This window comes from Metarhizium acridum (genome assembly GCF_019434415.1).
Source record: "Metarhizium acridum strain ARSEF 324 chromosome Unknown scaffold_587, whole genome shotgun sequence".
NCBI classification, from domain to species: Eukaryota; Fungi; Ascomycota; class Sordariomycetes; order Hypocreales; family Clavicipitaceae; genus Metarhizium; species Metarhizium acridum.
The window spans coordinates 226,638-252,196 of record NW_027094049.1 but is presented as its reverse complement, the minus strand read 5'-3'; the positions used below and the strand labels follow the sequence as shown (position 1 = coordinate 252,196).

Here is a 25,559-nt window from a genome sequence, read left to right as displayed (position 1 = left end):
GACGGGACGCCGCTGAGGACGCTGTCGACAGGGTGCGCTTGGTGGTCATGCTGTAATCGCCGACGTCTGTTCCTGCTGTCGGTTCACCCCGAGAGCCTTGCGGAGTTTATGGCTTTGAAAGGAAGACGTGAGGAACCTGGTTCGTGGAGTTTGCTTCCGGTGGCAGCTTGGCTTGTGGGGTGCGTTTTGGTGGCTGCCGCCGCCACGCGGTCGGTGGGTGATCGATGTGTTTCAGTTGCGGGGGGGACAGTCTTGGGTTTGATCTGGGATGGGCGGAATGATGTGTCGAGACGTGTGTGTGACGTGGGTTGATGAGACAGGATCGTTTGTCGTACGAAGATATTCGGGGCTCCAGTGCTGAAAAGTTGGGGGGGTTGGATCGGCAGTGCGCTGGTTCTGATGGAAGCGATGTGACGGATTGCTCACCACGGCTTGGATGGTGTTTGATGACCATGGCCGCCAATGTTTTTGTGAGCTGGGCAGCTTCGTGTGCGCTCTTGGTTCTGGTTGCCGCTGATTGGGTATTGGGGGGGAGATGTTGACCAAGAGCAGCTTCATGAGCGTTGTTGGAAGACGGTCGTGGCTGCTGTTTGTGAGTCGAGTTGCGATGGCCGAGTTTCATCAATACTTCACGATGCTGTCATGGCGCATCTTACCACGAGAAAAAGCCTCGACTCGGCTGCAGAACATGGAGCACAAATCCTTGTTTAGGCGACGTATACGTACCCTATAGTAAGTCTGAAGAACATATCACGAACCCTGTCGAAACTATCTAACCTCATCTTGTCGCAGAGTCGGTGCCTAAATCGCCTCTATCCAGCAATCACAGACAAAACGCCATGAACCAAGCGTCGTCGTCCGGTTTTTCATCTACAACCCTTCTTGGGTAGTAGTAAGGCCGAGCCGTTGGCATGCATCAAAGTGGCTAAAACGTAATCCGCGACGTACGCACTGCGTATCTTTAACACTGATTCGTGAAATGACACGCAAACAGACCATCCACCACAACACACTCAGTCTATGTAATTCGATAATCATCAGCTGGCCGGACATGTGCGCCAATATTATCTTGACGTTGTCGGTCCGGAAGGCAGCTTGTCTGCTGTTGTAAAGTCCAGGACTGATCCACGCTTTGGAGGATGCTGCCATAGCGTTACACCTTCGTACGTGGTGTGGAAAAGCTTGTGGTGCATTGTCGATGACGACGCTAGGATGGCCAAACTTGGCTCATGGTTTGTGTTAATACCTTGTCGGCGAATGAAGGGTCCTGAAGTCGTCGGCTTGTATGGGCTTGTGGTCGGGCTACTGCAAACAGTGACGATTTGCAGTGTTTCTGACTGAAGACCTCTGCATGCCGACGCCAATATTGGGTCCGTCGCCAAGAAGGGGTGCGAGCTGTCCTATTGTAGGACGTTGGGATTTCTCCAAACTGAAGGTATGAAACTGAAACCCCTCCAAGTTGTGGTTTCGGAGGCTCCGTGTAAGCTGATTGGCTCAAGAGCCGCTGCGGAATCCCTTGACGACGTCGCAACTGGTTTCAACTCACAAAAGCCGCATCAACATCGTGGTCAACTAAACTTCAGATTATACAAGTTATTCTGGCAAACTCCATGTTTCTCTTCAGCTGAGAGAGCGCGAATGGAATTCCAATAATTGTTTTCAAGCTGAGTCCAACTAATCTGCACGCGCCGAGTATTTTGCAGGATTCCGTACACGCCTCCAGCAAGCAACAAGGCCCTCAACTAGTCAATAGTGTGTCCTTCAACGCTCGCAAGACCATCTCGCTCTCACTATAAGCAGTCGCCGGCACTTCCTTCCATTTCAAATCTATCATGGCAGTTGCAAAGCTCATCGTCGCAGGAAACACTCGGCACGTAGCCGCGCCGTCGTCGCTCTCCGCTCTACCAACCCCGAACTCGACAGGACAATCCTCACTTGCCGAGATGCCAACAACGCATTGCCTTCCATCTCAGGCGTAACTTCCATCCAATTCAACCATACATCCATCACGATGTCCCCGTATGCACCATCGTCGCCAAAGACATCGACCTAAAGTACCTTGAGCCTCAAAAGAGCCGGCCTGCGTCACACGTTTCCCTTCTTGATAACACATTGAGCATGCTATACTCACGAGGCTGTATCCGCCCTAACTAGCCTGAACCGGCGCCAGTCGCTGCACCCCCGATGTTCGTGTCTCTCGCCGCAAAGGCAAGTCGACGAACATGACTACGATTGCGTCGAGGCGGCCCTTGACTCCAAGCTAGAGGGGGATTTGGTCTCTGTAACGCCAAGGTGATCCATGGGATGGCGGCGAGGACTACCCACAGGATATTCCATGCCGTTTCTGCGACAGGCGCCTGTCGCTGTATTGCAGATGACTGGTCAAATGGGGATTCATGCTGCTGAGGTGCGTGCAACCGTGGAGCAGGCAACCTGTACGAGGACGTGACGAGTTCATTTTGCCGCAGGACCTTGTTGGCGTCCGAATACGTCCCGGTGCATAGTGTACGAACTCGAGCAATCAATCGCCAATCTTCACATCTCTTGGTCCATCTGTTAGTCGAGACAACCACCATGACAGAGAGCAGAACACTGGTATGGACAGACACGACCGAGCATCCAAGCAAGCACGCTCCCCATCACCACGTACATCTCCATCTAATCACCTCTCACTACAGAGCCCAACCACTCCGAGTCACCAAACGCAACCCGCGCAGCCACAAATCACTCCACAACAGCCGTCTCGTCAGAATGCGGGGTCCCCAGGCTGGAGGTCAACAACAACCCTTCCCTCCCCGCCTCCACAGCCGATCTCGTCGGTCCCGTCAATCACGTACATTATTGCGACGCCGCACGGCTGTCCTATTGGTACGTTCACGTCCATCTCAAAGTGCAATACGCCTCGCGTCCGCGACAGAGACCCGAATTGGACGGGGACATGCATGCCCCGGCATGACGGAAGGGCTCCGCGTTGTGTGTACGCCGCGAACACGATGGGTATTGCAGATGATGAGAAGGTTTGTTCTGCTTGAGTAAATCTACTTTCCAGCTCCCTCATAACACGACAGAAAGTCCATTCAGCCAAGATTGGTCGTCTGCCTCGCCGTATCGATGTTTCAATCCCGGGGACTGGACTCGTGATGAGGATATCAAGGTAGCAAGTGATAGCTCATCAACACCGAGATCTAGCGTTTCCATACACAGAATCCAATTCGTCTAGATTGAAAGAAGCTAGCATTCATCATCTCAGTTGTAGTTTGCCCGACTCCGTCCGGGCCAAATCATGATCGTCCAGGCGGGAAATGAGGCTTGAAGATTCATGTGCCGGGCCACCAGAACCACACGCCTACAAGCAGTACACGCCTCCTCCAAGTTGCATCTGTGTAGAAAACACACCGGCATTAATGCAGCCACTACAAGCGAGCCGTTTCATACACTTCACAGCATGCAGGGACCGAAGCGCCGCTCGTCGTTGTGCCGTCTGCATACCTGGGCTAGAGGTGCATGAGGCATTATCGTCTACGCAGCGAGGAGGCGAACTCTTGCTGTGGTTTACCCGTACGAGCCAGTCGCATTGCTCGATTGTCGTGACAGACTCGAGTTTCAAGGACAGGCTGGCCGCCGCAACGAGGAACATCACAAGGCTGGTTTTCGGAAAGTGAACGGGCAAAGACGAGTACAAATTTAACCATGTAAACCAATTCCGTCATGGACAAACCAGGTGGTTATGACCCTTTGCTGTCGTACTGGCGACATTTCGTGACGTGTCAAGGTAATCGTGGGTGTACCCCAGACTTGGAAAAAGTACCAGGCAGAACATGCATTAAACCTCAAATAGAAGTGTCAAGCTGGTCAAACCACCAATGGACAGACGTGCTCAGGGTCGTTCGTCAAGACCGTGAAGAGTGACGGGGACGAGATACTATCCGAGGTTCCACTCTCATGGCTACGAACCGGATCCGAGCCGTTTCTTTGTGGCACGCCTTGGCTTGTCGTTGGAAGTCTAGGGGCCCTTTTTTTTTTCTTTTTTGTGCAGGAGTTGGCGTAGTTCCAAAGCGGTCAGGGAGCGTAAAGCCCCCCAGGATAGGAGTTAATTTTTGTGAAAAGAGGGCTTTTTAATGTGAATGTGGCTGACGCGATGATGTTCACATGCTCCGCCCGCATGATATTCTCGGTGATGGGCGTTAAATTGAGTGGGTGTGATTTTGGTTCGTCCAAATTAATTCAATTGCACGAGGATCCTACCGAGATGGATGACAATATCCAAGTTACCTGATGCTGAGGGTTGGTGCGTCCATACCACTTGCTTGTACGGAGTACGATAAGCATGATTCATTCTCGACAAGCCGCAGGTTTCGCCTCAAACCATTGGCTAGTGGTTCTTTGAGGTGATGGGAACTTCAAGGTTACAACCTGACCTGAGTCTGCAAACGGGCAGGTCTGTATCGCCGTGGTCCATACTCGGCTGTGGCATGATGGAGACCGTGTAAGAGGTCAGGTCAAAGCAGCCGATCTATCTACATCCAATCGATCCACAGTCACTAGCCACAGTTAGCACCCCGAATCCCAGAATCAAGAAGGATCACAATCACTATACCTGATCTCATCCCTCTCTGTTATTGGCAACATTCATGTCCACTGTTTCCCGTGTGGTCTCTAGACCAATTGAGCTACATGGGAATCAATCTCCCAAGGCCAAAACTAAACCTCATGCACATGCCTTCCGTATTGCATAAAAACAATGGCGGCGGGTCAAGTACACCGGCCACATCCCGAGTGTGAGCCTCGGAGCAACAAGAGTACTTCCCATCGTCATGCCCAACGACTTTCACCATCCGCGGCGATGTGGTCAGTGAAATTCTCCCGATGCTCGTGACGATGTTCCTGAATGTGGCAATATCTTGTTGCGTCATCCAGCTTGGCAGATTCAAAAATAAACACGCTCCGACAGTAAAGATTGAGCGTCAGACATGTGAAAGTGGGGGGCAACAGACCTGGTTTGTGGATCGTATGTACGGAGTACGGGCCGACAGACCCAGGCTAAAGACGACCAGGGCAAGAGGGAGCCTCAGCAAGGGAGGGAGGAAGGCTCTTTGGCCTTGGCTCTTTCTGAATGAGAAGAAGGGTCGAAAATGGCCGCATGGCTCGTCGTTTGCGTGTTCTCTAAAGGATGCCACTGTCTCTCGTTGGAAACTCAGGTTCATGATGGCCGGCCAAAGGGGTTCTTGAGGCTGCCGAAGCTAACGCCTCTTGTGCCAGGCCGAACAGCAAAATGGATAAGCACAAGCCAAGAAGAGGGACCGAGTTTGAAAATTCAGGGTTCTCAGGGTTCATACTGGTTCATGTATGTTTTGCCACCATCGCTTGCTCATGCATAGCCGACCCGGCGAAGAGAGGTTATCACAAAGTTCGATCTTGATATCAGCCGACATGGGAAAGGAAGAAAAGCCCTTGGCCCGTCGCGCGCACCATCTATTGTATTTGCCATGCCATTTGTATGGGCTGTCTTCCTGAACAGATGTGGTTCCGATTGTGCCAAGCGCTCCGAGCAACCGCGGTACTCCGTACACATGAGGCTTTTTTAAACGAGGCTCATTTCTCGAGACGGCGAGGGCGACGCCTCGATGCGCGACATGCCACTTGTCATTGGTCTTGGCTGTTGGCCCATCCTCCTTCATTCAACTCCGTACCGGCTTGGCTGACGAGTGGTGCCGAGATCCTTGCGATGCTTTAAAATAGTCGGCTCGGATTATCGTAATTACTCACTCCTAGGTGTGTCCTCGGTGTTGACCAGGCCAACTAATTGCTGCCCAGGTGAAGATCAGTCGCCCGTGGTTGATCGCGAGCAGCAAAAAAAGGACCACCTGCGACATAACCTTACCCAGCCGACTGCTTTTCGTCATACGACTGTCATGTCATCGTCGCCCTTTCACCCTCTTTTCCTTTTACGCGGGCGGACAACTGAGGTGAAGGCAGCTCATTCGTCTACGCACAACACCAGTGGTCACAGCATTAATCATCTTGTTTTGCCAACTGCACTTACACCGCCTCTTCACGCGGAAGCTGGCGTCTGATCGCAAGGACGCGTACATGGTCCCATTTGACTGAATTTCGTAGTGAACCGCCGCGAAGTGGCCAGCACAGCACCGAAAACGGGAGTGAAGGTGTCACTCCACAGGAGCATGATTCATCCCATGTTTTGAGGTTGGACATGGGGCGGATTGCCCTTGCCAGACATAGATACCGGAACGGCTTGCATCGCTCTTATCAAGGCGCGGACTGAGAGGCTCTGATAAGCGCCAAGGTGGGATTTGTTTGATCTGCCCCGCAAGACAGACAAATTTAAGGCTGCTTCCAAATTTGCCGATAGGCGCCTGCTAACCATGCTTTGGCCAAGCTGAATCGCTTTCCTCAAAAAAACTACTTCCCAGCTTGGTGCGCGAGTTGACAACGCGACGATAATGGATGCTCACACCAACACGAACGATCAACTGCACCACTCGTCCTCCGCCCTGTTGCATTGCATGACAGAAGAACCATGCAATAGCAAAAGGTCAGGGGTGCCGGAGCAAAGCCTCAGAAAGGATGGCCGGATCAAGATGCCGCCTCACCGGGTTCCCATGCCGTATGCCCACAGCACAAGCACAGGACGTATTCATATACCGTGCGTAGGTGACGGCCAACCATCGATGGCCACTGGCGGCCCGAGACAAAATTTCAAGATCTGGTGCTGGAAAGCGGGTCCCACCGAGGTTTGTTTTCGATAAGCCATTCGACACCTAATGATGTCAAACCTCGATGGTGGTGGTGGTGCCTTTGGCAAGCCGCCCGCCGCGGAGAGGCTGCGTGAGATGCCTAGTCTGGCCGGCGTCTCCATTTGTTCTTTTCTTTTTCTTTACTTTTGCTCATCGTGGAACTGCGCTGTGATTCTTCCTTTGTCCTGAAGACCAACGCGTCAATTGCTCTTGATCCTGAGTAATAAAAGTCGTAGGAATGTGGTCAGGCCAGTTTGCCCCGCCTTGGCGGGAAGTTGTTTCAAACCCAGCCAAGAATGGTTTGCATTGGCGTGTTAACGATTCAAAAGAAATAAAGGGTACCGACTCTAACATGCCATGCTTGCTATTCCGACAGCAACAACCTGTAGAGCTTTGTGGGGCTATGCCAATGGTGGAATAGACTCATTTCTGGTGACATGCTGCTGGTATGGTTGGCCAGGGATGTATCTCAGCAGACTGTCACATGCCAAACACACGACAACTGGTATAGATGGCTTGCTCCATAATCTACCAAAGCAAACCAACACCAACACCATATCACGTAACAGTACGAGGCAGCAGATGGGGAAGTGGCTGAGAAGCTGCGGCCAATTGCATCGTGGACCTCAAGAGCAGACTGCATTGCAAGCGGGCGACGATAGCAAAGCGGCAACCAACGCGTAGCCCGTACAGCAGTACAATTAGCACATCTGTCTGCTAGTGGCTCTGTGCTCCGTACTCTGCACTATGTAACCTGTTGCCCGTTGGTTAGCTAAGGGGAATGTTTGAGATGGCAAGGCACTCAGGTGGATGATGCGTGGCGTTTTGGCAGCGCATCGCGCCGCTTGCGAAAGGTCACGTCTTTGTTGACGAAACATGGAGGCCAGAAAGAGGAAAAGAAGAGGGGACGACATCTGGGCATCCGGACATCTGGAGCCTCTACTCCGTAGTTATGTGGCCCACAATTGCTGCCATCCCCTGCTCCTGCCTCGTCTGCCGCCTGCCCCATGTCCAGAGCTTGTCTGGGTCACTTTCACATGTTCGCCGCACAACCTTCAGCCCAACGCCAAAGGAACGCCAAAGCCAACGCCAATGGGCTGCCAGGTTGTCGTGCCGGAGATTTCACCCTCCAACGGGCCGCTTTTGCCTCTGAGAGTGGAAACAAGTTGTCTTTAATAAATGTCTGGCCCACGTCAGTTTTGCAAGTGGCGTTTCCGATCCGCATCCATCCTTTTTAACCATTGACATTCCCCGTCTACAAGAACGACCGAGCCCTCCCTTCTTTCACCACCACTTTTAACCACGCTCGATCTTGAGTTATTTACCCGACAAAGAGATCAAACGAGTCTTGTTTCCTCGCCTCACATCCACGTCTCCCTCTCTTTTGCCCCCCCTTTCCCTCCCACACATACACACACACACACACACCAAACACAACGCCAACCACATTCTCAATGGCTGTCCCTCAGGTCAATGGCGATGTTTCGCCCCGTCCCAACTCTGCTTTCTTCCAGGTATGTTGCAATTCCACAGTATAGGATCAAAGCTTTAGCTAACGGAAGCACTTTTATAGCACCTCCTCGCCTACCCGTTGATTAGCGATAGCATCCACACTGTCAAGGCCAACGAGTACGCTCAGCGCTCCATCAAGCTCGGTGATTCTGCCTACCAGACTTTTGCTGCTCCCGTCCTCCCCTGGCTCGCCAAGCCCTACGAGTACGTCTCTCCCTACGTCGCTCGGGCCGACTCTCTCGGTGACAAGACCCTCGACCGCATCGACGAGCGCTTCCCCATCGTCAAGAAGCCCACCAGCGATCTGTACAACGACACTCGCAGCCTGATTTTGTTCCCTTATAACAAGAGTATCGAGGGCCGTGACCACATCTTTGAAGTCTATGCCAGCGAGGCCAAGAAGATTGAGCAAAAAGGCCTTGTCGGCCAAGGCAAGGCCGCTGTCTCTACCGCCTTTGTCGTCAGCAACGAGACTCTGGGCTGGTTGAGCAGCTTCCTGGCCGCCAAGAAGGCTGAGGCCACCACTGCAGTCAAGGAGAAGGTCAAGCAGTAGATGCTTACTATGCCAAATACACAAGACGCTTACATGCTTTCCAGCACTTGAACAATCTATCTTGATCGTCTTGCGTATTGGATGGTCTTTTTTTTTGCCCCTTTCTCGAGTTTGGTTTTGAAATTTGTACTTTGCTTTATGTTGGCGTTTTTGAAGGTTGCTGGCTTCCACGATCCCAAATGTCCGTCATGCAAGAGGAAGATGGCGGGACTTGACAGTCATGCACAATTGGCGGCGGACTCATTATACCTCGGAAGTCTTGGGCATTGCTATCTGCATTTTGTATCAAATCATTCCTCTCCTTTGTATATTCCTCGAAATCTTTGCACTTGCAGCTCCACTCGGGTTGCGTGACGATATACATGACAGTCTATGCAAGTATGCAAGTGTAAAGGGTCCAGTCATTGGCTTCAGAAGTCCTTGCTTGAGTGCACGACAAAGTCTTCTTTTATTTGACCCTGTATCGTTTTTCTGGGACTGGGAAAAAACCATTTCCTCTCTCCTTGCTAAAACACTAAACAACAAGAAAGCATAGAAATGGACGGATACTTGGCATAGGAATCGCAACTCATTTTGGAACGGCCTCTGACGATGATCGAAAAAAGAGTGAAAGAATACCAAATGAAATACTTAATAGACGAGTTAATAAGTTGGCCCCTGTCCTTATCCGTGGCTCCGTTGATCTTGTGATTGTTGCATATGAAAGTCCGACAGTGTTGTCCTCGTGGTCTTTGACTTGAGGGCGGGAAAAAAAAAAAAAGGTGGTATGCTTGAATTCACATGTGAAAGGAACCCACATCCTTTTCTTGGCGCAACTCAAGGGTCTTTTTTTGGTCAATTGCTCGGGGCGCTCATCCATTTTACTCGGGGCGCTGACGCCCCAATTTTTCTGCGGTCAACCCCGCTGCCAGACCCCATAGTACATTCTCAGTATAAATGCATGGCAGCTTTACTCAACACTAAAAAGCTCTATTAAGAATTAACGGATTTTTTAATAAAGGTGCAGCCGTGTGAATTTTTCAGCGGCCAGCAGCGTTTTTCCTTCTTTAACACCACCTCAGCCTGAAAGTGTACAGCGGCTTAAAAAAATCATGTAAATTACACAAGCACCTTATCATTTAATTGAGGGCATTTACTGCCATGCATTTGAACTGAAAATGTACTATGGGGTCTGGAATCGGGGCCGCTAGACCAAAATTGGGGCGTGGTGGGGTATTGAGCGCCCCGAGTAAAATGGATGAGCGCCCCGAGCAATTGACTTTTTTTGGGCCTGCACCCCCCAACAGCGGCACCTGGTTTCCAATCCGGATATTAATCGCGCGCCGTGTCATCTCGCATCTTGTTTGTTGCATGGGCTTTGGTTTCGCCCGTCAGCTTGCTTTGTTGGGCATGTGACGCGGCAGTTGGAAGCAGCCTGTGGTGCTGCATTACCCCGAAGGAGCTGGTCTGGCTAGAGCAGCATCGTCAAACAAGTCCACATGTCCAGTTCAGCAGATGGAATTACCATCAGTTGGCCTGAACAATTGCTGACTGTGGTGTTTGTCCGCACTTGTTGCTTCTGCGCTCCGTGGCATTGCTGATGTAAAAGTGACTAAGGCGGGGTTGATTCTCTCACATTCCCATCAGCCAATCACGTCACCCAATTGGCCCCCCCTCGCAGCCAATAGAGCTACAAACGGCCGCAATATGGTAAGCATGACGGAGCTTCCCCAAGCTTCCGCACCAGCAAGATGGGGGGAGAGACCAAGAAATGGCTGAACGGCTTAAAAGCGCTCTCATTTCTCATACACCACCAATCCCCTTGATTTTGAACCAAGAAGATGAAACTTGAAAACAGCACACTCATTTCCGTCATCTTCTAGATTGCACTACAAGGCGCCACACACAGTCCCGCGCAACGGAGAGCGTCTATAAATTGCCATCGCCGCTCCCGATCCCAAACCCATGAAGTATTTCCGAAATACACTCATCGCAGCAGTCATAATTGGCCTGATAGCAGCCATCGTCTCCAAATACACCAACATACCAACGACAACAACTACTACTGCTGCTGCTGCTACCACCGCCTCCTCCTCATCCAGCTCCAGCAAACCCGCCGCCATCCCGCTCTACACCCCACCAAGCAAACACCTCGAAGCGTCAGAAATGTCGGTCCCCCGCGCCATCCGCAAGGCCTTCCTGGCCGTCGAGCAGTCCGAGGGCGCGGGCACGCGCGTCCGCCGCTCCGTCGGCACGCCGCAGCTGCGCAACTTCTCGCCCTTCCTCATGCTCGACCACTTCTCCATCTCGCCCGGCGCAGGGTTCCCCGACCACCCGCACCGCGGCCAGGAGACCATCACGTACCTGCTCGAGGGCGCCACGGACCACGAGGACTTTGCCGGCAACAAGGGCACGCTGTACCCGGGCGACCTGCAGTTCATGACGGCCGGCCGGGGCATCGTGCACGCAGAGATGCCCCGCAAGACCGAGGACGGCAAGCCCAACGTCGGGCTGCAGCTGTGGGTCGATCTCCCCGAGAGGCTCAAGGCCTGCGAGCCGCGATACCGGGACCTCCGCGCCAGCGAGATCCCCACGGTCGACGTTGACGGCGGCAAGGCCACCATCAAGGTCATTTCCGGTCAGAGCCACGGCATCGACTCGGTCAAGGACCTCGCCTACACGCCCGTGTGGATCCTCGATGTCATACTGCGGCCCGGCGCCAGGGTCACACAGCCGCTGCCAAAGGGCTGGAACGCCTTCTCCTACGTCCTCGAGGGGAGCGCCTGGTATGGACAGGGACAAGACCGCACAAAGATTGAACAGTTCCACAATGTCGTCTTTGAACAGGATGGCGACGTCGTTCACGTCGAGACTGATGCCGACGCGGCAAAGGACACTCGTCTTGGTAAGTTACTCGCTACAGCTACCCTATAGCATGAATACAGTGTCAAAACATCTAACATGCAGAACAGTCATCATTGCTGGCACGCCTCTCGAACAAGAAGTTGTGCAATATGGCCCATTTGTTCTCAACTCAAAACAGGGCGTATACCAGGCCTTGTACGATTACCAAACCTTCTCCAATGGCTTCGAGAGGGCAAAAAATTGGAAGAGCGAGATTGGCAAGCCCATGATGGGATGAAGTCGGATTTGAGCCTGAACATGAGAAAATGACAGACATGGTCGGTTGGCGTTTGTGAATTAACATCTTTCATGCTTTTATTACGCTTTTATTACGAGTTCTGTACACTAGTCATTTGACATACCGAATGAACATTTTATACATAATTCGTCCAAACTTGGCATTATAAATGAATTTGCTACCGTAACATCAAGTCACCTGACCAAACCTGTTAACTCTCAATCACAGTCAAAGCTAGTCACCACTTCAAAGACCCAAGTCAAAAATTCGGACCCCAAAAAATTATTGATTAATGTAGTATTTGAATGAGAGCAAGAAAGCCAGCCCCTAAAGAACAAGGCCAGATTGCCGGGGGGGTATCATGAAAACCGCCACAGGCGGGCCGTAATTCTGGGCCTACACGAGTAACCCGTCATCGACCTTGGACCTGTTTATACCGAATTTTCTTTCCATTTATAAAAAACACTTTGCAAACCAGATTTCATGCCCAACCTGCTCACTCCATCGTCGGCATTACAAGACGGAACCATAAACCATATGCCTCATTAACCCTCGGTAAACAACCCCAAGATAACTCATCTCCAGTCCACTTGGCAAACTTTGTGATTTAAGATCAACTCGGGAACGTGTACCTGTGCCGATGAAGATTGAGACGTGGCGCCTGAGTATCAAGTATAAACGGGTATTATGTATCAAAAATGTGCAACGTAAAACATCAAAAAAAAATAAAATAAAAAATAAAAAAAGAGGTTGAGTGAACCAAAGAGCTTCTCATCTTAAATGAGGAGAGCGGCAAGACCAGCAGCGGCAAGGATGCCAGGGGCAGCAGTGATCTGGGCCTGTGAATATCAGTCAGCAAAGTAATTACTACAAATGACGGTGCGTATAACTTACAGCAAGACCCTTGCTGGTGGAGGTAGCACCACCGTTGCCAGTGGTCTGGGAGCCAGAGCCGCCCTCGGAGGTTTGGGAAGCACCGCCATTGCCTTCCGAAGTGGACTCAGAGCCGGAGCCACTAGTCGAAGACTCGGAGCCGGAACCGCCAGTTGAGGACTCAGAGCCGGCGCCAGTCTCGGTGGCACCAGAGCTCTCAGTGCCGGTAGGGCTGCTCACCGCGGTGGCGAGAGTGGTGACAACCTGGGAACCGTTGGTAGTGTAAGTGAGGACAGAGCCGCCAGCGCCACCGTTTCCGCTGTTGCCGCTCTCAATAGTGGAAGTGGCAACTGGAGTAGTGATGACCTTGCCATCAGTGCCGGTTTCAGTGCTGTAGATGGTAGTGACTTGGGCACCGCTGCCACCCTCGCCGGTTTGAGTGGCGTCACCACTGTTAGTACCAGTTTGAGAGGCATCACCACCGTTGGAACCAGTGTGAGAGGCGTCACCACCGTTAGAACCGGTTTGAGTGGCTTCACCGTTGCTGCTAGTCTGGCTAGGACCGCTAGTTCCACTAGTAACCTCGACACCGGCACTCTGGCAGATCTTCACACCGTAATCAACGACTTTGTTGGCATCTTGTTGGCTACAGATGGCATGAGAGCAGTCACGGAGACCGTAGAAGAATCTGGGTTCGGCGCAGAGGCACTTCAAGTCGTTCGCCTGGCAGCCAAGCTCCTTGGCCTTATCTGGAGCAACCATGTTATTGGCACAGGTTTGCTGTGATTCTCGGGTCAGCAATCAGATCAACCCCTGTAGATTCAGGATGATGAAGCACTCACACCGCACTGAGCGAGGGCAGCAATGTCCTGAGCAGCAACTGCCGCAACCAAGGTGAAAGCGAACGCAGCGGACTTCATCTTGATGGTGTTCAATAGTTGTTTCGGAAACTTGAATCTGGGAACTCGGGTTAGCCATAACTCCATATGAAGGCTGATTGTCGTTGTAAAAGATTCATCGCCGAGGCGTAGCAGGCAGCTCGAGACAGTAGAAAGGGGGTTTCCAGAGACGATTAAATTGACAGTGTAAAAGAGGGGGGGGGGCAGGGCTTCAGACTAGATGGTCTTGATGAGCCGTGGCCAAGGTGCTCCGGAACGGTGTCGTTCCAAAGACTCCGTCGTTCCCCTCTCCCTTACAAATTGTATTGACCTGTGATGCTCCATATGGGAGAAGAGGAGGTGAGGGAGCAGGTAGTGTGACGGTAACGTGACAGATTAAAGCCAAAGGGAACCAAGAAGAATGAATGGAGACTTACACGTTGATAGTGGACTTGTGAGTGAGATGAGTCTCGATGGCAGGGCAGTGCTTGAGATTGAAGAACAGAGCGTGGGTAGAGAGGAGTAAGGGAGAAGGAAAGAAATGAGGAGGGCAGAAGCAGATTTATGATGTGGACGCGGGAGCCAAAGTGCTGTTGATGTATTCGCTTCCTAGCCCAAGCCGTGCAAAGCAAGCACTAGTGGGCCGGCCAGACGGCCAAGGCAGGAACAGATGGCCGGCAGCCGTGTGCCACCTGCCCGGCTCCTCAGATGCTGCTCAGGTTCCGCTCATGTTCTGCTCAACCTTTCGGTGCCTACCCATGGCCCTTCTCGGCCACGAGACGGCCGCATAAACATTGGAGTGACGAGATGATACGGAGTGCTCCGGAATGGGGCCAGCAGAGCTGGGTTTGCCAAGGTAGGGTACCGAGGGACCAGGTACCGATCCTGGGCTCAATTATGGGCTCGCTGGGCTCAGGCGCACTGGGGGCATCTCTGGATCCACCTCAAGGGCCGTCTCAGCTACCTTTCTAGCAAAGTTCGTGGGGCCCACCAGCCACCAGCCACCCGCTGCACCCTCACCCTCAATAACTCACCTTCCACACGCACGCCCGGACACCCAGTTGGCCAATTGGCCATGCCGCATCTAGGGATCCTCGATGAACGCCCTGGTCTGCTCCATCTCTCTTTTCGGCGAGGTATGGCGGTTGAGGCTTGCTGCTGGCCGGCATGAATAACCATCGGTAGACAAGGCAGGCAAGATGGCAAGCCAGACAGGTATTGACAACACACAGGGCCAATCCGTCTTTGACGGCCGTTCTAAACGAAAACCAAGGAGAATATTGCAATTGAGTTGCAGTCAACCGCCGGAGTTACAGTGATGTACATACAATCAACGCCCAAGTCGAAGCACCCGAACCTCGCCTCCAGGTGTGGTTTTGGTGGTCTGGTGGCACGCTCTTCAAGGGTCACTGGTCGTAAAAAAGGTGGTACATCAACTACTAATTGTTACCAATGAGGTAACGGCACACTACCAACGTCCTGTTACGTACTCCGTACATCCCGCCCAAGCTTGAGAATCAGTGACGCCCATTGGGAACACGGGGGAGCCGCTCTTTCAACTAATTCCTTGGTTACCACCTCGCCGCTGCGTCGCCTCTGTCGTCATGTGGCAAATGGACAAACGTTGTGATAGTTTGGAAACCTGAATTTCTAGAATCAGGCCTCCCATGGCAAATTGAATGTCCGACTTCTAGCCGGGTCTGGAGGGAGGGGAAATGTTTATGGATGGGGTTTTCAGTTACACACCTGTTGAACATTTCTTTTACAATACGCCGAGTAATCTCGTATAGGATGAAACAAACGGTCGATGCCCTGGACTTGTGCCAAGGAACACAGAGATATTGCCCGCAAGATTCTCCCTTGAGAATGGTGGACAGGACCATCTGGTTGCTTGCTTGTTTATTCGGCCGACGAAAATCAGATTCAACTTGAGAAATACACCATACTCCGTACGGCCTGTGCGACTAAATCATCTTCCACATCTGTATCTCAATTTTAAACATCAATGCGTAGGTTGTGAGAGCAGACTGGAACATCATCGCATATGCACTAACAAAAGCCGTCTGGGCACTAACAGCGTGCAATTTTATTTGACGCAGACTGCCAGGGCAGCAAGACACACCAAACACAGGGAAGAGAACTGGAAGTATTGGGGTACTGGCGCCATACTCCGTACTGCATACTGACAAAGAGATTCCGCATTGGAAATTAGGTGGAATGCCAAGCTTCGATCGATTGATTGTGTTATGAGAGGGTCTGAATGGGGAAGGGAAATGTGAGGGGACCCATCGCGGCCATTCTCCTCCACCTTTAGGTTTACCCAATCTCCATGCGACCTTGGGCTGTTTCTTTGGGATGGACCAGGTCCCCTCTTACTTGGCCGTCATGGAAGTTCGCTGCCGCGCCACAATCGCCACGCGCGAACGGTTTCCCAGAAAGGCTGGTTGCGTAATTTTCATCATTTGGACTATTAACCAAGGTACGGGACCCGGCAGACAGACCTGACTACCGCGGATAACATGTGCCACAAGAAGGGAGGCCTATGAGTCGAGACGGAGTGGTGACTGAAACCCTCAAATGGAAATGACCCCCGCTTCAACAAGACCAGAGAGAAACGTATCTCCTCGCCTCAAGCCACTTATAAACAACTGTCTGGGGATCCGCTTCCGAGCAACCAAGCTGGACCTCTGGCAATAATAGCCAAACTCGAAAGAGCATAACCTCTGTGGAGATGGCCGAAAGCCTGATGAGCTGCGATAAGTGAGTAATAATTATTAGTTGGCGGGTACTGACGCTTCCTCGTTACACACTCTTCCACTTACGCACAAAGAATCTAGAAGAGCCCTCTCTTACTATGGCCAGTCTTGATACCCAATTTTCTTCCCACGTATAAATTTCAGTCAAGCAAGACAGCTTTCTCGTCGGCTATAAAGGAAAGTCTAGTACGATGAACTCATCATGGTCGCCGCTATACCCCGTAACTCGCAACGGAAGCGAAGAGCCAATAGGCAAGACAGCTGTTTCATGGTGTTTAAAGTAAGCCTTCTGAGATGCTCCGTGAAAACATTTAAGACTCCTAATTCAGAGACAATGCCTGCGAATAGGCCGTTGTCACTCGTTGCCTCGCCCGAGTTGGCGCCCATTGATTTCATTGGACAAGAGTGATATCAGCTTACCTCGGCCACTCGCCGCTACTGAGATCTGGTTTTGTTCAGATCTATGACAGGACGAAGGGAAAAGCCCTGCCAGCCACGAGTCTCGCCTGTTACAATGTCATGGTCCTCAGTTGAGTGAAAGCATACTTTTTTTTTTCGGCGAGCAACACGGACTGAATAGTATTTTCCTGCGTGGTATCTCGGTCCATTTAGAGCGAAGAGTGACGAAATTAGCCCCCGCAAGGCGTGGTTTGGAGCCGATCGGTACCACCATCCAAGCGCCAATGGCCATGGACAGGGGTTGACCTGAACTAAGTTGCCGTCTAGCCGTGTAGTTTCGATTGGTCAATGGGCTACTGAATAAAGTTTGAGCTCTATCACAGGGGCTGCTTGGCTTAATCCCCCTCTAATGAAGGACCAAGAAAAAGGGACGGACTATGGGCGTTCAAGGGGACTGAGCCCACGTACGTACACACAATGCCATGCTGAATGGATAGCATCAGCCGCGGAACCTTACATTTTGGTCTCACGAAGAATCGGGTTGTCGTCTATGGGCATTCCTCATCCAGAGAGGCCCAGGTTGGACCCAGGAAGCCTGTGGCGGATATCTGACCTGCATCGAGAAGCGGCGGTCCACAGTCTGAGCCCTGTCCAGCTGGACTTCACTACTCCGTAGCCACTCACTCAACCCACCAACCACATCTTGGGTATGGCTGGGATTTTTTGGGGCCCCCCTGGCGGTCTGCGAGTCACTGAGCAGATATCAGCATCCCCACATCCCTTTGAGTGTGCGCAGGTGCCATTCTGGTAACGACCAAGGATGTTAGCCAATTAAAGATATTAAATTTAGAGATACTTAATTCACTCAAAAATTTATATGATAAAAAAAGTACCTTATATACGGAAAGTTACAAGTATATAAGTGGCTATCCTGACTGTGAATTTGTACTTAGCAAGTATCCAAGAAAAGTGGAGTATATACATAACAGGCACCTGCGCACACTCAAAGGGATACAGCTTCACTTGCGGATTGTCCTTTCGGCGCAGATGGGAAGGTGGCCTGGCACAGAGGCCGCCAAATGGAGATGAAGATTGAAGGGTGGCCCTACCAGATACAATCGCGTGGAGCGTGACGAGATGAAAGGGACATTTGGGTCGATAAATGGCATCGATAAGACAGGTGCGCAAAACGGATTATGCTTCGAATTTCCAAGCGCCCTCCAAGAAGAGTTGTAATGTTGAAGATTTTGCATCCCAGTTCTTGTGGCGCGCTGTCGGCTCCGGACCCGGGCCATCCTTCTTCCAACGGCACGCCGAGTTTGTTTCTTGGGCAGCTTGGGTCCTGACGTACCTTGGCAGGTTAATCTTGACGACGGGCTCCGTCGTCTGTGTTCTGCTCTGTTCGGTTTTGTCTTGTAACTACGGAGTACCAATATGCACTACCGCTACGCATGCTATTCACTACAGTTGGTTTGACGTCTCATTCAATGGCCTTTCCCGCAACGCTTGCTCCTCCAGCCACGGCCACGTGACAGGTCTGTCATTTTCAAAACAACGCCTTGAATAGTGATTGAACTTGATCGAAACACATCATTTGGGCACACGCGCGTAAGGCCGGCAACAGCAGGTCTACAAAATCAAGAAACGGGCCTTGCGAATCCTGGCCCTTACCTGGTTCTCCCACAACACGGATGATTGTGTACTATGCGAGCCGCCACCTACACTAAACCAAGCAAGCAACCCCGACAACCCGAGTACCACGTAACATTAACAGTGATTTCATACAGGCATCATAAGTGCAAGTCGTGCCGGGTACCAAGGCGTCAAGTACCACTGCTCTCAACCTGCCTCCATGTCCGGTACGCAGCCGCAACTGGTCATCGTGAATGGGCTGGACATGCAGGGCGGGCCAGTCACGCAAGTTGTGCAGAGTCGATTGCACTCAAAACAACGAAAAAAAAAAAACAAGCTGGATATCTTAAAAAATAACTAGCCTGTCTTGCGACCAAAGAATATCGCCCACAGGGAGTGCATATATCGCCAATCACCATAACCTGACAACATCTGGCGCCAAACGCACAGTGATAAGCATCTCCTGCCGCCTAACAATTGCAAACTTGCTCCAGTGAAGAGTTCTGGTTGGACGAGGCCACAAATCATGGACGTCATATCGGCAATCTCCTCAGCCACCACCCGTTGTGGATGCAAGCGCACCGCCTTTGGACCTTGTCTGCATATTACGGGGCCGCCGGTACGAATCCACGTCGGCCATCTCCAGTGGCAAGATCTGTTCGTTGCCGGGTGACGTAGGTCGGTTCCATGGACTTTTGCTTTGCACTTGGAAATCGTGACTATCCGAATAGCCCATTCCTTTCGTACCCACCAGGTGCGTAGTATCCTTCGTCAGTGATTCTCCCGCCGTACTTCCAGCCTTCCATGTAGCTTTCTATGATGCCTCGGCACGCCTCGCGGCAACCTCTCGATGGAGCCAATGTCCGTTGGGCATGGCCTACGGCCCCAAATCAGAAACGGCTCCCGACGAACTCCGTACAGAGTACGCATCATCCCGTCAAGACGGCCAGCAAAACTGTGCCAAGTGCAACCCAGCAAGCGAGGGGCTCATCTTAATCGACCCGATCGCCGATTCACATCGTACGAAAGAGTTATACAGCTCCCGCGTTCATGGCCCGGTATCTTTTTTGTTGTTACTCCGCCCCCCCACGTCTCACCTTGCCGTTCTTCTACCTACGACATGCAGTCCTTTCCCGCGACTTTGTTTCTTGTTTGTCTTGGTGCGATGCAATACACCCTACCAGCAATCCAGACCATGCAAGACGATCGGCTTCCTACATATCTCACTTGTACTTGGGAAACAGGGCCAATACTACAAATCATGCTCGTACTTGGCAAACAAAACCCGTGGTGGTTGTCTGATACGTTTCGTGAAATTCATCCTTGCTACGTTTATGCAACACTGCGATTACTCAAGACACCTATTGGCCGTCTCTCTCTCTAAAACAAAAATGCCGACAATAGAACAAACTAAGGAAATGCAGACCTTGACAATAACCCCAGGTTTCGGCTATGCGCGAGACTTTCCACAGAGACTGCAAAGAGCACGCCTGCGCTCGATCACATACTGATCCGCTTAATGCCCTTTGAAAAAAAGAAAAAAAAAAACCAAATCGAAGCATTACCCAATATCAACTATCCGTGCCGTCGTACCCAACTCGTCAGCAAATCATTACACTTATCCCTTGAGGAATTTCATGTCTCCTTTTATTACAAGTTAACCACTGCACATGACGCAGGCTTCGGGGTTCTCAATGCTGCCTATTGCACGTCAGTTAGCAAATAGGTTTGTGCCAAGACTGCGCAAGGAGAGTAGATACTTACAGGCAAGGACGGCCTCAGAGTAGATATCCCGCTCACGCTCCCCGCTATCATCGCCATCTTCAGACTGGCTAGAACGCTCGGTCCCAGGCTCTGCAAGCTCCTCATCTTTAATAGCCCCTGAAGGCTCAGTGGGCAGGACTTTGGGGCTGTCGCCATCGTCGACGTCAGCCTTGATGGTAGCTGGCTTGCTCAGAGAAGCAATGGGGCGGGAAGCACCAGCGGGTGGGGGAGTGTTGCTGGGAGTAGGAATGCCATTAGCATTGACAGAGTTGCTGCCGTCTTCCTTTCTGAGGTGAGCGGCTCGGGGCACAGCGGATACAGAGGTCATGTAGCTGGTGCCAGCAGGCGCAGTTCGCTTCTTGGGAAGTCTGTCCTTGCCAACATTGGCATCAGCAACCATCAAAGCCTCTTGGTCAACAGTGAACTGGATAGGAGCGGCGGCAGCCTGCGTGCGCAGGTAGTACATGCCAGTCTTGAGACCCAATTTCCACCCGGCAAAGTGCATGCTGGTGATCTTGCCCATCGAAGGGTCCTTCATGTGGATATTGAGAGACTGGGACTGGTCAATGAAGGCACCACGGTCGGCAGCCATCTGGACAACCTGTCGCTGAGAAATCTCCCAGACGGTTTTGTAGAGAGCCTTGATGTCGGCGGGGATGTTGGGGATGTTCTGAATGGAACCGTTCTCAGCAATAATGCGGTTCTTCATAGCATCAGACCAAAGACCCATGTCGACGAGATCCTTCAACAGCCAAGGGTTGACAACCTGGAACTCGCCAGCCAGGACACGTCGCTGGTAAATGTTGGAAGTGTAGGGCTCAAAGCACTCATTGTTGCCGAGAATCTGCGACGTGCTAGCAGTGGGCATGGGAGCGAGAAGCAAGGAGTTGCGGATACCGTGCTCTTTAATCTGCTGCTTGAGGGTGTCCCATTCCCACAGGTCAGAAGGCGTGACATTCCACATGTCAAACTGGAGGATACCCTCTGAGGCGGGAGATCCCTTGAAGGTAGAGTAAGGGCCCTGCTCCTTGGCCAGCTCCATGGAGGCGGTCAAGGCAGCGTGGTAAATAGTCTCGAAGATCTGCTTGTTCAGCTCGCGAGCCTCGGGAGACTCAAAGGGCATACGCAAAGCAAGGAAAGCATCGGCAAGACCCTGAACACCGACACCGATAGGTCGGTGTCGCATGTTGCTGTTGCGGGCCTCCTGAACCGGATAGTAGTTGACATCAATGATCTTGTTGAGGTTACGAACGACAACCTGAGTGACTTCGTGGAGCTTCTTGAAGTCGTAGCGGCCCTCGTTGTAATCGACAAAAGCAGGCAGAGCCAGAGAGGCAAGGTTGCAGACGGCAACCTCGTCAGGAGCAGAGTACTCAACAATCTCAGTGCAAAGGTTGGAACTGCGGATGGTGCCGAGGTTCTTCTGGTTGCTCTTCTTGTTGCAGGCATCCTTGTAGAGCATAAAGGGATTGCCAGTCTCGGTCTGAGCCTCAAGGATGGAGTACCAGAGCTTCTGGGCCCGAACAGTCCTGCGGCCTTTGCCCTCTCGCTCGTACTTTTCGTACAGAGCCTCGAACTCCTCACCATAGCAGTCGGCAAGGCCAGGGCATTCGTTGGGACACATTAGAGTCCAGTCGCCGTTCTTCTCGACACGCTTCATGAAGAGATCGGGAATCCAGAGGGCAAGGAAAAGGTCACGAGCACGGACTTCCTCCTTGCCGTGGTTTTTTCTGAGATCGAGGAACTCGAAAACGTCAGCATGCCAAGGCTCCAGGTAGATGGCAAAGGCACCGGGACGCTTGTTGCCACCCTGGTCAACATATCTGGCCGTGTTGTTGAACACACGGAGCATGGGAATGATGCCATTGGAGGTGCCGTTGGTACCAGCAATGTAAGAGCCAGTGGCACGAATACGGTGGACATTGAGACCAATGCCGCCGGCCATCTTGGAAATCATGGCACAGGTCTTGAGAGTATCGTAGATGCCCTCGATACTGTCATCCTTCATGTCCACAAGGAAGCACGAAGAGAGCTGGGCTTGAGGAGTACCAGCGTTGAAGAGTGTAGGTGAGGCGTGGGTGAAGAATTTGCTAGACATGAGGTTGTAGGTTTCGATGACGCGCTCAATGTTGTCTCCCCAGATACCGACAGCAACACGCATGATCATATGCTGAGGTCGTTCAACGATCTTACCGTTTAGCTTAAGAAGATATGATCGCTCCAGGGTCTTGAAGCCAAAATACTGGTAGTTGAAGTCTCTGTCGTAGACAATGGCCGAGTCGAGCTCGTCCTTGTGTCTCATGACGCACTCGTACGTGTCCTTGGAAATCATGGGCGAGGCCCGCTCATTCTTGGGATTGACGTAGTGGTACAGGTCGCTGACAACAGAAGACCACTGCTTCTTGGTCTGCTTGTGCAAGTTGGAGACGGCGATACGGGCAGCGAGGATGGCGTAGTCGGGGTGGGTGACCGTCATGTAAGCCGCGGTCTCAGCAGCCTGGCAACAGCGTTAGAATTTTTGACGTGTACCGCGACGGTAAATTGACGGGAAGTCGTCTTACAAGATCGTCAAGCTGAACTGTGGTTACACCACCGTAGACACCAGAGATGACCTTCTGGGTGATGGCAACGGGATCAACGTGTTCCGTGTCCAGGCCGTAACACAGCCTTGAGACGCGGGCAGTGATCTTGTCGAATTGGACGCGCTCTTGGCGACCATCTGCAACTACATTAGCAAAAGAGGCTCGCTGCGAAGTCGTGGAATTGGGAACAAGATATACGTACCGCGCTTTCTGACGAACATGATGACGACGTGGCCTCGGAAGGGTTGAGGGGGAATGAGGATCCTCAGCGTACAACGAATTCGAATTCGAGGCAAACGTCTCCTGGATTACTGCAAGTGTCCACCAGAGCACCAGCAGCTGCCACAGTCCACGGGAGCAGAGAAGATGCAATTTGAATCGACAAATATTGACGTTGAGTGCCCAATGGTGGTTTGTGTAGAGGCGAGAAGAAGAAAATTGCTTGTGCAGGTGGACGTTGAAAGCCTTCTTAAGTGCGGCGCGTGTTTTGCACAGCACGCGTTACGCACCTGCTAGCGCGACAACAAGAAACGGCATGTGCTAGGTCAAAGTGGCCAGTGCCCGGTACATCCGTGTAATCCATTAAACACGGGCCCCACACACCGGTCGTCAGCTCCAGCGTGAGTGATCAGGGCCTCGATGGCGGTAACAAAGCACTGTCACAATGTCGCTGAGTTCAAGGGCGGGTTCCTGTGCCTGGTTCGCCTGTATATGTGGCGGACCCAAGAGTCAATGGACAATTTAATTTCGGCGCATTCTCGAATTCCACTTGCAGCTTCGGACCTGCGGCTCTTCGGCTCGGAAGTTGAAATCGTGAACCTGTTTTGCGTCTGGTCCTTATCCACTTTCGCGGGGCATCATGCAGGAGCGCGCACCCCTGTTACCTATCATACGTTCCAACATCTGGCGCGAAATCACGTGAGACAGACCTCATTATTAATGGGTTTTTCAGCTATTTCTCAGCCACCAAGCCCGGCTCAACTGGGATCACCTGACTGGGCACATGCTGACGAGCATGGTCAGAATGGGATGAGCCGCCAGGCACGACTTGGGTGTCGCTGAGAAGTGGCAGATTGTTGCGCCTGCAAGCCGTGCTGCAGATCCAATAAGAGTTGTTCATAAGAAAATTGCCCGTGACTCCTTGTATGACTCAATCAATGAACCAAGGAAAGAAACCAGGGGCATAACACCCTTCCCAATGATTTTGAGACGACTTCGAAATAACATTTCCCTTCCAAAAAGCACATTACGCCGTGCAACAATGGCTGCTCAGGCGGGGGAGACCCCGAACGGCACCTACAAGCCAAGATATGTTGATGTAGGTCACCGCAACACCATAACAAAGATTCTAGCCCCTGGCTGTAGATATATCATACCCTAACCACCTCTCACCGAGTAGATTGGAATCAACTTATCCGACCCCATCTTCAGAGGCAGATATCATGGCCTCCAAAAACACCCCGATGACCTCACGGGAGTCATCGACCGAGCTCGACAGGTAGGATGTACCAAGCTCATGGTTACGGGATCAGACATCAAGAGTTCCCAAGACGCATTGAACCTAGCAGAGGAATACCGTATGCATTCTTCAGTCCGCCCCCCTCTTCCCCTCTGAATCTGATAAACACATCGTGCTAACGGCGAGAAACCAGCCGGGACCTGCTACGCAACAGTGGGCATCCACCCATGCAGCAGCGCCATCTTTGGCGCGGCGGACCTCAAAAAGAAGCAGAGCGAGCACACGACTCCTTGTGAAGGCGACCCCTACGCTCCCATGTCAGAAGAGCACCATCCTGACGCCGCAAGATCGGCCCATGCCATCTCACTGCTCACCACGGTCGTGACGCAAGCAAGGTCATCCGGCCAACCGCACATCGTGGCCATGGGCGAATTCGGCCTCGACTATGACCGGCTAAATTACTGCAATAGAGCAATCCAGAAGCACTCGTTTGAAGCGCAGCTCCGTGTCGCAGCCTCGCTGCAGCCGCAGTTACCCTTGTTCCTGCACTCCAGAGCTGCCCACGGCGACTTTGTCGCCATTTTGAAAGGCGTGTTTGGCGAGAGATTAGAAGGCCTAGACAAGGGTGGCGTCGTGCACAGCTTTACGGGCACCATGGAGGAGATGAAGGAGCTGATGGACCTGGGACTGTACATTGGCATCAACGGGTGCAGTTTCAAGACGGAGGAGAACTGCCAAGTCGTCAAGGCTGTCCGTCTTGACAGGCTCATGATTGAGACGGACGGGCCGTGGTGTGAAGTCCGCCCTAGCCACGAAGGATACAAGTACCTCATAGAGAGGAAGGCCGCGCAAGCACCCGTGCAGAACGGAACGGCCGCGCCCCAAGCTACTGCTCCTGAGCCGGAGGCAAAACAGCCCAAGAAACAAAAGAATCAGAAGAAGCAACCCGAAGTACCAGACCGGTTCAAGATCGTGAAGAAGGAGAAGTGGGAAGAAGGCGCCATGGTCAAGGGCAGAAACGAACCGTGCACCATTGAGCGCGTTGCCCAGATTATTGCTGCCATCAAGGACGTGAGCGTTGAAGAGGTTTGCGAAGCTGCCTGGAAGAACACCATCCACGTATTCGGACTCGAGGAAACGACATAGACAAATGAGGCACACATGTGTATATATATATATTTATATATATTGGCCACAGTTGCATTCACATAGAGGGGGTATCAACGATAGAAATATAAAATACACCATATACCCAAGAAAGCAATTCAAACTCCG

At 52.0% G+C, this 25,559-nt stretch overlaps 9 protein-coding genes across 13 annotated transcripts; 6 read left to right on the top strand and 3 right to left on the bottom strand.

The window, feature by feature from the left end:
* Nucleotides 1-3,302: 3,302 nt before the first annotated feature.
* J3458_021869 (uncharacterized protein) lies at nucleotides 3,303-3,662 on the top strand (the record flags this gene model as incomplete). Its single annotated transcript, XM_066122802.1, has 1 exon — nucleotides 3,303-3,662. The coding sequence occupies one exon, from the start codon at nucleotides 3,303-3,305 to the stop codon at nucleotides 3,660-3,662; it is 360 nt and encodes a 119-aa protein (XP_065972022.1).
* A 779-nt stretch (nucleotides 3,663-4,441) lies between these two features.
* Nucleotides 4,442-6,244, bottom strand: J3458_021868 (uncharacterized protein). The gene is made up of 2 exons (XM_066122801.1): nucleotides 5,337-6,244; nucleotides 4,442-5,249 (listed from the first exon to the last, which is right to left on the bottom strand). The coding sequence occupies exons 1-2, from the start codon at nucleotides 5,676-5,678 to the stop codon at nucleotides 5,241-5,243; spliced, it is 351 nt and encodes a 116-aa protein (XP_065972021.1). The 5' UTR covers nucleotides 5,679-6,244; the 3' UTR covers nucleotides 4,442-5,240.
* A 1,965-nt stretch (nucleotides 6,245-8,209) lies between these two features.
* J3458_021867 (uncharacterized protein) lies at nucleotides 8,210-8,820 on the top strand (the record flags this gene model as incomplete). The annotated part of the gene is made up of 2 exons (XM_007813754.1): nucleotides 8,210-8,269; nucleotides 8,329-8,820. 2 exons carry the CDS (start codon nucleotides 8,210-8,212, stop codon nucleotides 8,818-8,820), a joined length of 552 nt encoding a protein of 183 aa, XP_007811945.1.
* Nucleotides 8,821-9,040: 220 nt separating this feature from the next.
* Nucleotides 9,041-9,355, top strand: J3458_021866 (uncharacterized protein; the record flags this gene model as incomplete). The annotated part of the gene is made up of 1 exon (XM_066122800.1): nucleotides 9,041-9,355. One exon carries the CDS (start codon nucleotides 9,041-9,043, stop codon nucleotides 9,353-9,355), a length of 315 nt encoding a protein of 104 aa, XP_065972020.1.
* Nucleotides 9,356-10,265: 910 nt separating this feature from the next.
* On the top strand, nucleotides 10,266-12,098 carry PRN1 (RNA pol II transcription cofactor). 2 transcript variants are annotated; one of them, XM_007813753.2, is made up of 3 exons: nucleotides 10,266-10,509; nucleotides 10,683-11,704; nucleotides 11,772-12,098. In XM_007813753.2, exons 2-3 carry the CDS (start codon nucleotides 10,765-10,767, stop codon nucleotides 11,939-11,941), a joined length of 1,110 nt encoding a protein of 369 aa, XP_007811944.2. In that variant the 5' UTR covers nucleotides 10,266-10,509; nucleotides 10,683-10,764; the 3' UTR covers nucleotides 11,942-12,098. The 2 variants fall into 2 exon arrangements, with proteins under 2 accessions (XP_007811944.2, XP_065972019.1); XM_066122799.1 differs by lacking the exon at nucleotides 10,266-10,509 and having other exon boundaries at nucleotides 10,560-12,098.
* A 5-nt stretch (nucleotides 12,099-12,103) lies between these two features.
* J3458_021864 (uncharacterized protein) lies at nucleotides 12,104-14,506 on the bottom strand. 3 transcript variants are annotated; one of them, XM_007813752.2, is made up of 4 exons: nucleotides 14,130-14,506; nucleotides 13,657-13,771; nucleotides 12,836-13,594; nucleotides 12,104-12,780 (listed from the first exon to the last, which is right to left on the bottom strand). In XM_007813752.2, the coding sequence occupies exons 2-4, from the start codon at nucleotides 13,732-13,734 to the stop codon at nucleotides 12,718-12,720; spliced, it is 900 nt and encodes a 299-aa protein (XP_007811943.2). In that variant the 5' UTR covers nucleotides 13,735-13,771; nucleotides 14,130-14,506; the 3' UTR covers nucleotides 12,104-12,717. The 3 variants fall into 3 exon arrangements, with proteins under 3 accessions (XP_007811943.2, XP_065972018.1, XP_065972017.1); XM_066122798.1 differs by having other exon boundaries at nucleotides 12,207-12,780; nucleotides 13,657-14,198; XM_066122797.1 differs by having other exon boundaries at nucleotides 12,207-13,594; nucleotides 14,130-14,198.
* A 3,391-nt stretch (nucleotides 14,507-17,897) lies between these two features.
* On the top strand, nucleotides 17,898-18,816 carry J3458_021863 (uncharacterized protein). The gene has a single exon (XM_066122796.1). It carries the CDS (start codon nucleotides 18,010-18,012, stop codon nucleotides 18,412-18,414), a length of 405 nt encoding a protein of 134 aa, XP_065972016.1. The 5' UTR covers nucleotides 17,898-18,009; the 3' UTR covers nucleotides 18,415-18,816.
* Nucleotides 18,817-19,245: 429 nt separating this feature from the next.
* On the bottom strand, nucleotides 19,246-23,563 carry RNR1 (ribonucleotide-diphosphate reductase subunit rnr1). 2 transcript variants are annotated; one of them, XM_007813751.2, is made up of 4 exons: nucleotides 23,028-23,563; nucleotides 22,805-22,962; nucleotides 20,244-22,740; nucleotides 19,246-20,180 (listed from the first exon to the last, which is right to left on the bottom strand). In XM_007813751.2, the coding sequence occupies exons 1-4, from the start codon at nucleotides 23,044-23,046 to the stop codon at nucleotides 20,137-20,139; spliced, it is 2,718 nt and encodes a 905-aa protein (XP_007811942.2). In that variant the 5' UTR covers nucleotides 23,047-23,563; the 3' UTR covers nucleotides 19,246-20,136. The 2 variants fall into 2 exon arrangements, with proteins under 2 accessions (XP_007811942.2, XP_065972015.1); XM_066122795.1 differs by having other exon boundaries at nucleotides 19,292-20,180; nucleotides 20,244-22,962.
* A 360-nt stretch (nucleotides 23,564-23,923) lies between these two features.
* J3458_021861 (uncharacterized protein) lies at nucleotides 23,924-25,532 on the top strand. Its single transcript, XM_066122794.1, has 2 exons — nucleotides 23,924-24,402; nucleotides 24,478-25,532. Exons 1-2 carry the CDS (start codon nucleotides 24,342-24,344, stop codon nucleotides 25,428-25,430), a joined length of 1,014 nt encoding a protein of 337 aa, XP_065972014.1. The 5' UTR covers nucleotides 23,924-24,341; the 3' UTR covers nucleotides 25,431-25,532.
* The last annotated feature ends 27 nt before the right edge of the window (nucleotides 25,533-25,559 follow it).